Here is a 12,867-nt window from a genome sequence, read left to right as displayed (position 1 = left end):
CTGGGCCGGCAGTGAGGTAGTCGTTAGTCGTTACTGGGCCGGGCAGTGAGGTAGTCTTTACTGGGCCGGGCAGTGAGGTAGTCGTTACTGGGCCGGGCAGTGAGGTAGTCGTTACTGGGCCGGGCAGTGAGGTAGTCGTTACTGGGCCGGGCAGTGAGGTAGTCGTTACTGGGCCGGCAGTGAGGTAGTCGTTACTGGGCCGGGCAGTGAGGTAGTCGTTACTGGGCCGGCAGTGAGGTAGTCGTTACTGGGCCGGCAGTGAGGTAGTCGTTACTGGGCCGGCAGTGAGGTAGTCGTTAGTCGTTACTGGGCCGGCAGTGAGGTAGTCGTTAGTCGTTACTGGGCCGGCAGTGAGGTAGTCGTTAGTCGTTACTGGGCCGGGCAGTGAGGTAGTCTTTACTGGGCCGGGCAGTGAGGTAGTCGTTACTGGGCCGGGCAGTGAGGTAGTCGTTACTGGGCCGGGCAGTGAGGTAGTCGTTACTGGGCCGGGCAGTGAGATAGTCGTTACTGAGCCGGGCAGTGAGGTAGTAGTTAGTCGTTACTGGGCCGGCAGTGAGGTAGTCGTTAGTCGTTACTGGGCCGGGCAGTGAGGTAGTCTTTACTGGGCCGGCAGTGAGGTAGTCGTTAGTCGTTAGTGGGCCGGCAGTGAGGTAGTCGTTAGTCGTTACTGGGCCGGGCAGTGAGGTAGTCTTTACTGGGCCGGGCAGTGAGGTAGTCGTTACTGGGCCGGGCAGTGAGGTAGTCGTTACTGGGCCGGGCAGTGAGGTAGTCGTTACTGGGCCGGGCAGTGAGGTAGTCGTTACTGGGCCGGCAGTGAGGTAGTCGTTACTGGGCCGGGCAGTGAGGTAGTCGTTACTGGGCCGGCAGTGAGGTAGTCGTTACTGGGCCGGCAGTGAGGTAGTCGTTACTCGTTACTGGGCCGGCAGTGAGGTAGTCGTTAGTCGTTACTGGGCCGGCAGTGAGGTAGTCGTTAGTCGTTACTGGGCCGGGCAGTGAGGTAGTCTTTACTGGGCCGGGCAGTGAGGTAGTCGTTACTGGGCCGGGCAGTGAGGTAGTCGTTACTGGGCCGGGCAGTGAGGTAGTCGTTACTGGGCCGGGCAGTGAGGTAGTCGTTACTGGGCCGGGCAGTGAGGTAGTCGTTACTGGGCCGGCAGTAAGGTAGTCGTTACTGGGCCGGCAGTGAGGTAGTCTTTACTGGGCCGGCAGTGAGGTAGTCGTTACTGGGCCGGCAGTGAGTGAGGTAGTCGTTAGTCGTTACTGGGCCGGGCAGTGAGGTAGTCGTTACTGGGCCGGCAGTGAGGTAGTCGTTACTGGGCCGGCAGTGAGGTAGTCGTTACTGGGCCGGCAGTGAGGTAGTCGTTACTGGGCCGGGCAGTGAGTGAGGTAGTCGTTAGTCGTTACTGGGCCGGGCAGTGAGGTAGTCGTTACTGGGCCGGCAGTGAGGTAGTCGTTACTGGGCCGGGCAGTGAGGTAGTCGTTACTGGGCCGGGCAGTGAGTGAGGTAGTCGTTAGTCGTTACTGGGCCGGGCAGTGAGGTAGTCATTACTGGGCCGGCAGTGAGGTAGTCGTTACTGGGCCGGCAGTGAGGTAGTCGTTACTGGGCCGGGCAGTGAGGTAGTCGTTACTGGGCCGGGCAGTGAGGTAGTCGTTACTGGGCCGGCAGTGAGGTAGTCGTTACTGGGCCGGGGAGTGAGGTAGTCGTTACTGGGCCGGGCAGTGGTTAGTCTTTACTGGGCCGGGCAGTGAGGTAGTCGTTAGTCGTTACTGGGTCGGGCAGTGAGGTAGTTGTAAGGGTAGAACAAGGATACTAAAGACCACAGCTACACCGCCAGATCTCATCTACATTCTCCTCTGATAAATGTCCATCTGCCTTTTGTGGTTGGGAGCAATTATTCAACGTTTATGCTCTTGGTTATTACATTCTTGGTATACAACATTTCAAAGCGTAATTGTTATTATATATTGAGCGTTATTGAAGAAAATGAATAAAAACACACGATCTTGACTTCAGAAGCTTTATTTTCCAACATCTTTAATAATGTAGTCATGTCCAACCTAGAAGAAAAGGTTCCAACACAACTGGAGTACATAATGAATAAAGAACAGAACAGTTACTGATTGGGTGAGGGACAAGGAGACCACCCACAATCTAGTTACTGATTGGGTGAGGGGCAAGGAGACCATCCACAATCTAGTTACTGATTGGGTGAGGGACAAGGAGACCACCCACAATCTAGTTACTGATTGGGTGAGGGACAAGAAGGACACAATCTAATGACTTTAACAGTAAAAACAACAGTTAAAACATGCATGGTTAGAAACAGTGCCATATGAATGCAATAGAAACAGGTATAGAACAACCCAATGACTCTTCAGTATGGTGATGTCATACAGGACAGCAATTAGGCTATTAGTCATGGCTACATCCAAAATAGCACCCTATTCCCAATAAAATGCACTACTTTTGACCAGAGCCGTATGGGCCCTGGTCAAACATAGTGTACTATATAACGAATAGGGTGCGGTTTAGAACGCAAAACAGTCATGGTCTACTGCAGGTCCGCCTAATTAGAGACAATTTATATTTTACTTTAAATTCTACATCCTACACGTTTAGCAACATCTCATTCTTGATTCTGCCACCTTTGAATTGATTGGGTCTCTGAACGAGAGTGGAATTTCTCCTCTTAGTTTAATTGCAGGGTTAAAGTAAACCTGTAAGTCCATGTCCAGGGCAACGTGGGGGAAAGTCTAGTGGCAGTCTGTGAGACCGGGTTCAACAGGCTGAAGAGGTTCCCTTGTGAGGACGCACAGCCACTAACTGAAAATGTTGTTGATGATGGTAGGAGACAGACAGGTTCGGGCACAGCCAGAAGTGTGTGTGTGTGGTGGGTGTGTATGTGTGTGGTTAAGGTGATTGGAGACTGGGATGCTTTTAAAACCAAAGGGCTCCCTTTCTGGAGAGGCCCACAGGTCTGCCTCTCTGTGTGGTTAATGAAGATGTCACAGAATGTCGGTTAGGCTACACACATTCCTGCACTGACTGCAGGGCCAGCCCTGGATCCACACTGAATATTGCTCCATTTTCCAAATTCAAACTAAACTTAGCTCTGAAACAGCAATATTTAGTGTGGATTCCAGGCTAGTTGACACGCAGCAAACCAGTAAGGTCTATTCAGAGGAGTTGAACCACTGACAGTTGGAGTCTAGTCTTGAGGATGATGTTTCACAGCTCAGTCAGACATGGATGGAGACCTCACGGAGCGTCCACTAGCAGGGCTGTTACTGAAGGACCAACCAGGAGGCAGCGCTGTGTTCTAGTCAGACATGGATGGAGACCTCACGGAGCGTCCACTAGCAGGGCTGTTACTGAAGGACCAACCAGGAGGCAGAGCTGTGTTCTAGTCAGACATGGATGGAGACCTCACGGAGCGTCCACTAGCAGGGCTGTTACTGAAGGACCAACCAGGAGGCAGCGCTGTGTTCTAGTCAGACATGGATGGAGACCTCACGGAGCGTCCACTAGCAGGGCTGTTACTGAAGGACCAACCAGGAGGCAGCGCTGTGTTCTAGTCAGACATGGATGGAGACCTCACGGAGCGTCCACTAGCAGGGCTGTTACTGAAGGACCAACCAGGAGGCAGAGCTGTGTTCTAGTCAGACATGGATGGAGACCTCACGGAGCGTCCACTAGCAGGGCTGTTACTGAAGGACCAACCAGGAGGCAGAGCTGTGTTCTAGTCAGACATGGATGGAGACCTCACGGAGCGTCCACTAGCAGGGCTGTTACTGAAGGACCAACCAGGAGGCAGCACTGTGTTCTAGTCAGACATGGATGGAGACCTCACGGAGCGTCCACTAGCAGGGCTGTTGCTGAAGGCATGGGAGTCCCTCTCCTTGTCTTTACTCTCATGTTTGTGTTTGTGTTTATGTTTGTGCTTCTTCTTCTTCTTCTTCTTGTGCTCGTGGTGGTGGTGGTGATGGTGGTGGTCACCGCTGTGTTTGGAGGAAGAGGTGGACTCTTTGCCGAAGGAAGAAGGTAAGGGGGTGACAGGCAGGGAGAGGACGGCCTGGTCCACGGCTGGAGGTTCCTTACCTGAGGAGGGGAGAGAGGAGACAGGAAGACACAGATTTAACGTACTGAATGTCAATCAGCTAGAAGTGCATCGTGTTCTTGAAAAAAAAAAGGATCTAGATTGTCTGAAAGCAGAATGATACGTGCAGGATGTTTGACGGGGTGCTGACCTGGTGTGGATGGCCTCTCCAGGATGTTGAGGTGGTGGTGGATGAACGCCTGGCTGTCATGGGGACTCTCCATGTCAATCTCATCTTCCTCCACGGTGTTGAACTGAAACAACAACATCATCATCAGTCATAACCATCTGATCTCATCTTCCTCCACGGTGTTGAACTGAAACAACAACCTCATCATCAGCCATAACCATCTGATCTTCCTCCACGGTGTTGAACTGAAACAACAACCTCATCATCATCATCAGCCATAACCATCTGATCTTCCTCCACGGTGTAGAACTGAAACAACAACCTCATCATCATCATCAGCCATAACCATCTGATCTTCCTCCACGGTGTTGAACTGAAACATCATCAGTCATAACTATCTGATCTTCCTCCATGGAGTTGAACTGAAACATCATCATCATCAGTCATAACTATCTGATCTTCCTCCATGGAGTTGAACTGAAACATCATCATCATCAGTCATAACCATCTGATCTTCCTCCATGGAGTTGAACTGAAACATCATCATCATTCAACACCCTCACAACCCACAGTGATTCGCGTCAAGTCAAATACGATCAGCTATGGGATTGCGGCAGTTGTATTGTATCAGTTTAAAAGGAAAGAGATAGATTAACCCAGACACACTGAGTCCACAGTGGCACTGCTTCAGTCCTCAGGGAAGCCTGAAATGGCTCACACACACACTAACACATGGACACTAACACATGGACACACACACACACACTAACACATGGACACTAACACATGGACACACACACTAACACATGGACACACACACTAACACATGGACACATTAACACATGAACACGTGCACACACACATTAACACACACACACACACACACACACTATTGGGTAAAGCCTGTAGTGAAAGCCCAGAACAGTAAAAGTGCCTCCCCACGGCGCTCGAGATCCTTACTCTGATCTTGAATTTTTTACTGGTGTCCTCTTCCTGCAGGACCTGGCCTGGCTCCGGTGAGGACGAGCCCAGCGGGCCAACGACACTGTCCAACTTCCTCTTCAGACCCTGAGGGGGCGGGGCCACACCACTGGACATAGACACGCTGGACACTGTCTCCATGGTGATCAGGCCCTCATCCAGCTGGAGAGGGGAAGGGGAGAGGGAGAGGGAGGGAAGAGATAGAGGGGGAGAAAGGGAAATGAGTGTTATAACAAAACTCAGATGAGGTTGACAGAAAAGATTTTAGGTGAAGATTTAATAAGACACAATAAAGCCCAAGTCCCCACTAAAATATCTGAATTATATTAAAAAGGTTAAATCGTTAGTATTTTTTGTTCTTGTTACACTGCTAGTGAAGCCCATGACAGGGATATGAACGCCTATGGTGTTGCCAGTCATCTCTGTGGTGTCTGGTCCCTGTTCAGGCTTGATAGTGGGGTTGAGCACGGCCTTCTTCTCCTTGAGGTTGAGTACCAGGCCCAGCTCGGGCAGGGGCAGGCAGGAGGGACGCGTCAGACCAAACAGAGTGTAGTAGAGATTCACCGCGTCACACCGCAACCGCCAGTCATGAGACGTACCTGGGGGAACAGGGTCAGGGTCTGAACACATTCAACTTTACAGCTTCATTCAACTTTACAGCCTCAACCAACTTTACAGCTTCATTCATCTTTACAGCTTCAACCAACTTTACAGCTTCAACCAACAATACAGCTTCAACCAACTTTACAGCTTCAACCAACTTTACAGCTTCAACCAACTTTACAGCTTCATTCATCTTTACAGCTTCAACCAACTTTACAGCTTCATTCATCTTTACAGCTTCATTCAACTTTACAGCTTCATTCAACTTTACAGCTTCAACCAACTTTACAGCTTCAACCAACTTTACAGCTTCAACCAACTTTACAGCTTCAACCAACTTTACAGCTTCATTCAACTTTACAGCTTCATTCATCTTTACAGCTTCATTCATCTTTACAGCTTCATCTTTACAGCTTCAACTTTACAGCTTCAACCAACTTTACAGCTTCAACCAACTTTACAGCTTCAACCAACTTTACAGCTTCAACCAACTTTACAGCTTCATTCATCTTTACAGCTTCAACCAACTTTACAGCTTCATTCATCTTTACAGCTTCATTCAACTTTACAGCTTCAACCAACTTTACAGCTTCAACCAACTTTACAGCTTCAACCAACTTTACAGCTTCATTCATCTTTACATCTTCAACCAACTTTACAGCTTCATTCATCTTTACAGCTTCAAACAACTTTACAGCTTCAACTTTACAGCTTCATTCAACTTTACAGCTTCATTCAACTTTACAGCTTCATTCAACTTTACAGCTTCATTCAACTTTACAGCTTCAACTTTACAGCTTCAACCAACTTTACAGCTTCAACTTTACAGCTTCAACCAACTTTACAGCTTCAACCAACTTTACAGCTTCAACCAACTTTACAGCTTCAACTTTACAGCTTCATTCAACTTTACAGCTTCATTCAACTTTACAGCTTCATTCAACTTTACAGCTTCAACTTTACAGCTTCAACCAACTTTACAGCTTCAACTTTACAGCTTCATTCAACTTTACAGCTTCAACTTTACAGCTTCAACCAACTTTACAGCTTCAACCAACTTTACAGCTTCAACCAACTTTACAGCTGGACAAAAGTAATGTTCAGAATATTGTAAAGTTTCACAATTGTTTTCTAAGCCAAGCCAGTGGTAGTAATACCATTGGTATGAATGGAATCACTGATACCGGGTCTAGTTAAATCCATTGGTATGAATGGAATCACTGATACCGTGTCAAGTTAAATCCATTGGTATGAATGGAATCACTGATACCGGGTCTAGTTAAATCCATTGGTATGAATGGAATCACTGATACCGTGTCAAGTTAAATCCATTGGTATGAATGGAATCACTGATACCGGGTCAAGTTAAATCCATTGGTATGAATGGAATCACTGATACCGGGTCAAGTTAAATCCATTGGTATGAATGGAATCACTGATACCGGGTCAAGTTAAATCCATTGGTATGAATGGAATCACTGATACCGTGTCAAGTTAAATCCATTGGTATGAATGGAATCACTGATACCGGGTCAAGTTAAATCCATTGGTATGAATGGAATCACTGATACCGGGTCAAGTTAAATCCATTGGTATGAATGGAATCACTGATACCGGGTCAAGTTAAATCCATTGGTATGAATGGAATCACTGATACCGTGTGTAGTTAAATCCATAAAAACACAGGAAGCGGTTTAGGAACAGGGCCTTGGTCTTAGAAAAGCTTTGAGAAAACTAGAAATGCACATTGTGCATAAAACTACAGTAGCTTATTCAGTTTCCAGTCATAGTTAGTGTTATCCTGTACATAACATCTGATAAAATAGAGATTAACTGGTACTAACTGGTTTAAATTTAACATAACAGATCCTGGCAAGACCTCGTCAGTTGTTTTCCGAGCCAGATGATAATAACAGCGGTGTGAATGTAATCACTGACGTTTTGGTGCTGGGAATAATAACAACACAACCGGCAGATTATCAACGGTTTATTACGGCGAGTCATAAACTGGGTTGGCAACGACAACGACGGTCCACTGCCAACAGTCACAGCCAACCACAGAAGTACATTCAAAACATATGAAATAGTACACTACAATAAACAGAACAAGTGTCGCGCCGCCTCAGATCACATCTACACCCCCCCCCCCCCCCCTGTTTGAAAAAAGGTGCTAATTCTTCCAAACGTTACGCAAGTCTTTGAAATAACAGATTTCTGTAAGGGAGGAGGACCGTTTACAGCTCAAACTGGTTTGATGCAACAACACATAATAAGTCCATTGTCCAAACTGTCTGTCTGTCTGTCTCCCTCGGTCTGTCTGTCTTCTGTCTGTCTCCCTCTTTCTGTCTGTCTGTCTGTCTCCCTCTTTTCTGTCTGTCTGTCTCCCTCTTTCTGTCTGTCTGTCTGTCTCCCTCTTTTCTGTCTGTCTGTCTGTCTGTCTGTCTGTCTCCCTCTTTTCTGTCTGTCTGTCTGTCTGTCTGTCTGTCTCCCTGTCTGTCTGTCTGTCTCCCTGTCTGTCTGTCTGTCTCCCTGTCTCCCTGTCTGTCTCCCTCTTTTCTGTCTGTCTGTCTGTCTGTCTGTCTGTCTGTCTGTCTGTCTGTCTGTCTGTCTCCCTCTTTTCTGTCTGTCTGTCTCCCTCTTTTCTGTCTGTCTGTCTCCCTCTTTTCTGTCTGTCTGTCTGTCTGTCTGTCTGTCTCCCTGTCTGTCTCCCTCTTTTCTGTCTGTCTGTCTGTCTGCCTGTCTGTCTGTCTGTCTGTCTCCCTCTTTCTGTCTGTCTCCCTCTTTCTGTCTGTCTCCCTCTTTTCTGTCTCCCTGTCTGTCTGTCTGTCTCCCTGTCTGTCTGTCTGTCTCAGACAGCACCCGTCAGCTCTGCGTTTCCAGGCCCCTCCTGACAGACCGTGTTTGAGCAGGTTAGTGTTCTCCGAGGCTCTCTCAGCTGTGTTTGACCTCATTGTAACTGGAGCCCGTGCCAGGAGCCCCCCCCCCCAAACTCCCCAAAACACGGTCTACATCCCAAAACACACCCCCATTCCCTATATAGTGCACTACACAGAGGCCTGGTCATAAGTAGCACACTGTATATTTGGAGATTGGATGGCATTTGGGACACAACCCTGTTTGAGGCCCGTCCCCAGCAGGTCCCTGTATCCCTCAAGACATGGACAAACCTACAAACACGATAAAACGTGACCCTTCTCTTCCCCGGTGAGAGAAACACATGTTTTACGACTGTTAAAGAGAAAACGTCTCTCTCTCTCTTTGAAAAGACATTTCACAACGTTTTGGCATCTTTTGAAACCAGGTTTATAATGAGCCTGCTGGGACGGGGGGGGGATGTCCGTGTAATGTGGCGCTGAACATTTGCTTATAGTTTGTTATTGTAGTGTAATAATGGGTCAGACAGACAGTTGAAGTTAGGACCGAGAACATAATGAAATACTGGGACGTCCAGAAGTATTGGGACAGTGACACGTCTTCTGGGTTTTTAGCTCTGTATTCCAGCACTTTTGGATTTGAAAACGATACAATGACTACGAGACTATGAGGTTAAAGTGCAAACGTCGAATTCGACAGTTGTGCAACTCTTACCATCACAAACATTGATCTAATTACTGTTGGGGTTAGCTAATTACACACATGGATTTGATTTGTGAGCAGTAACTTCGTCTCTGGCTGGATATCACTCCAGGTTGGGGGGTTTGACTAGCCAGGTCTGAGTGGATATCACTCCAGGTGGGGTTTGACTAGCCAGGTCTGAGTGGATATCACTCCAGGTGGGGTTTGACTAGCCAGGCCTGAGTGGATATCACACCAGCCCAGGTGGGGGTTTGACTAGCCAGGCCTGAGTGGATATCACACCAGCCCCAGGTGGGGGTTTGACTAGCCAGGCCTGAGTGGATATCACACCAGCCCAGGTGGGGGTTTGACTAGCCAGGCCTGAGTGGATATCACACCAGCCCCAGGTGGGGGTTTGACTAGACAGGCCAGGGTGGATATCACACCAGCCCAGGTGGGGGTTTGACTAGCCAGGCCTGAGTGGATATCACACCAGCCCCAGGTGGGGGTTTGACTAGCCAGGCCTGAGTGGATATCACACCAGCCCAGGTGGGGGTTTGACTAGCCAGGCCCGAGTGGATATCACTTCAGCCCAGGTGGGGGTTTGACTAGCCAGGACTGAGTGGATATCACTTCAGCCCAGGTGGGGGTTTGACTAGCCAGGCCTGAGTGGATATCACTTCAGCCCAGGTGGGGGTTCGACTAGCCAGGCCTGAGTGGATATCACTTCAGCCCAGGTGGGGGTTCGACTAGCCAGGCCTGAGTGGATATAACTCCAGCCCAGGTGGGGGTTCGACTAGCCAGGCCTGAGTGGATATCACACCAGCCCAGGTGGGGGTTTGACTAGCCAGGCCTGAGTGGATATCACACCAGCCCCAGGTGGGGGTTTGACTAGCCAGGCCTGTTTGACTAGCCAGGCCTGAGTGGATATCACACCAGCCCCAGGTGGGGGTTTGACTAGCCAGGCCTAGGTGGATATCACACCAGCCCCAGGTGGGGGTTTGAGTAGCCAGGCCTGAGTGCATATCACTTCAGCCCAGGTGGGGGTTTGACTAGCCAGGCCTGAGTGGATATCACTCCAGCCCAGGTGGGGGTTTGACTAGCCAGGCCTGAGTGGATATCACTCCAGCCCAGGTGGGGGTTTGACTAGCCAGGCCTGAGTGGATATCACACCAGCCCCAGGTGGGGGTTTGACTAGCCAGGCCTGAGTGGATATCACACCAGCCCAGGTGGGGGTTTGAGTAGCCAGGCCTGAGTGGATATCACTTCAGCCCAGGTGGGGGTTTGACTAGCCAGGCCTGAGTGGATATCACTCCAGCCCAGGTGGGGGTTTGACTAGCCAGGCCTGTTTGACTAGCCAGGCCTGAGTGGATATCACACCAGCCCCAGGTGGGGATTTGACTAGCCAGGCCTAGGTGGATATCACACCAGCCCAGGTGGGGGTTTGAGTAGCCAGGCCTGAGTGGATATCACTTCAGCCCAGGTGGGGGTTTGACTAGCCAGGCCTGAGTGGATATCACTCCAGCCCAGGTGGGGGTTTGACTAGCCAGGCCTGAGTGGATATCACACCAGCCCCAGGTGGGGGTTTGACTAGCCAGGCCTGAGTGGATATCACACCAGCCCCAGGTGGGGTTTGACTAGCCAGGCCTGAGTGGATATCACACCAGCCCCAGGTGGGGGTTTGACTAGCCAGGCCTGTTTGACTAGCCAGGCCTGAGTGGATATCACACCAGCCCCAGGTGGGGGTTTGACTAGCCAGGCCTGAGTGGATATCACACCAGCCCCAGGTGGGGGTTTGACTAGCCAGGCCTAGGTGGATATCACACCAGCCCAGGTGGGGGTTTGAGTAGCCAGGCCTGAGTGGATATCACTTCAGCCCAGGTGGGGGTTTGACTAGCCAGGCCTGAGTGGATATCACTCCAGCCCAGGTGGGGGTTTGACTAGCCAGGCCTGAGTGGATATCACTCCAGCCCAGGTGGGGGTTTGACTAGCCAGGCCTGAGTGGATATCACACCAGCCCAGGTGGGGGTTTGAGTAGCCAGGCCTGAGTGGATATCACTTCAGCCCAGGTGGGGGTTTGACTAGCCAGGCCTGAGTGGATATCACTCCAGCCCAGGTGGGGGTTTGACTAGCCAGGCCTGAGTGGATATCACTCCAGCCCAGGTGGGGGTTTGACTAGCCAGGCCTGAGTGGATATCACACCAGCCCAGGTGGGGGTTTGACTAGCCAGGCCTGAGTGGATATCACACCAGGCCAGGTGGGGGTTTGAGTAGCCAGGCCTGAGTGGATATCACTTCAGCCCAGGTGGGGGTTTGACTAGCCAGGCCTGAGTGGATATCACTCCAGCCCAGGTGGGGGTTTGACTAGCCAGGCCTGAGTGGATATCACACCAGCCCCAGGTGGGGGTTTGACTAGCCAGGCCTGAGTGGATATCACACCAGCCCCAGGTGGGGGTTTGACTAGCCAGGCCTGAGTGGATATCACACCAGCCCCAGGTGGGGGTTTGACTAGCCAGGCCTGAGTGGATATCACACCAGCCCCAGGTGGGGGTTTGACTAGCCAGGCCTGTTTGACTAGCCAGGCCTGAGTGGATATCACACCAGCCCCAGGTGGGGGTTTGACTAGCCAGGCCTAGGTGGATATCACACCAGCCCAGGTGGGGGTTTGACTAGCCAGGCCTAGGTGGATATCACACCAGCCCAGGTGGGGGTTTGAGTAGCCAGGCCTGAGTGGATATCACTTCAGCCCAGGTGGGGGTTTGACTAGCCAGGCCTGAGTGGATATCACTCCAGCCCAGGTGGGGGTTTGACTAGCCAGGCCTGAGTGGATATCACTCCAGCCCAGGTGGGGGTTTGACTAGCCAGGCCTGAGTGGATATCACACCAGCCCAGGTGGGGGTTTGAGTAGCCAGGCCTGAGTGGATATCACTTCAGCCCAGGTGGGGGTTTGACTAGCCAGGCCTGAGTGGATATCACTCCAGCCCAGGTGGGGGTTTGACTAGCCAGGCCTGAGTGGATATCACTCCAGCCCAGGTGGGGGTTTGACTAGCCAGGCCTGAGTGGATATCACACCAGCCCAGGTGGGGGTTTGACTAGCCAGGCCTGAGTGGATATCACACCAGGCCAGGTGGGGGTTTGAGTAGCCAGGCCTGAGTGGATATCACTTCAGCCCAGGTGGGGGTTTGACTAGCCAGGCCTGAGTGGATATCACTCCAGCCCAGGTGGGGGTTTGACTAGCCAGGCCTGAGTGGATATCACACCAGCCCCAGGTGGGGGTTTGACTAGCCAGGCCTGAGTGGATATCACACCAGCCCCAGGTGGGGGTTTGACTAGCCAGGCCTGAGTGGATATCACACCAGCCCCAGGTGGGGGTTTGACTAGCCAGGCCTGAGTGGATATCACACCAGCCCCAGGTGGGGGTTTGACTAGCCAGGCCTGTTTGACTAGCCAGGCCTGAGTGGATATCACACCAGCCCCAGGTGGGGGTTTGACTAGCCAGGCCTAG

General features: G+C 50.8%; 1 protein-coding gene across 1 annotated transcript in view; it reads right to left on the bottom strand.

The window, feature by feature from the left end:
• Positions 1 to 3,670: 3,670 nt before the first annotated feature.
• LOC139419325 (transcription initiation factor TFIID subunit 2) overlaps positions 3,671 to 12,867 on the bottom strand; it is a 51,376-nt gene continuing 42,179 nt past the window's right edge. Inside the window, exons 24-27 of the mRNA XM_071169272.1 lie at positions 5,572 to 5,804; positions 5,185 to 5,367; positions 4,246 to 4,348; positions 3,671 to 4,096 (exon numbers count right to left, since the gene is read on the bottom strand). Of these exons, the coding sequence (XP_071025373.1) occupies positions 3,822 to 4,096; positions 4,246 to 4,348; positions 5,185 to 5,367; positions 5,572 to 5,804 (794 nt within the window). The 3' untranslated portion in view covers positions 3,671 to 3,821. The remainder of the gene's footprint in view (positions 4,097 to 4,245; positions 4,349 to 5,184; positions 5,368 to 5,571; positions 5,805 to 12,867) is intronic.

Source organism: Oncorhynchus clarkii, chromosome 2 (genome assembly GCF_045791955.1).
Source record: "Oncorhynchus clarkii lewisi isolate Uvic-CL-2024 chromosome 2, UVic_Ocla_1.0, whole genome shotgun sequence".
Taxonomy (NCBI): Eukaryota; Metazoa; Chordata; class Actinopteri; order Salmoniformes; family Salmonidae; genus Oncorhynchus; species Oncorhynchus clarkii.
The sequence above is the reverse complement of the archived record's forward strand: the minus strand, read 5'-3'. Positions and strand labels throughout refer to the sequence as shown.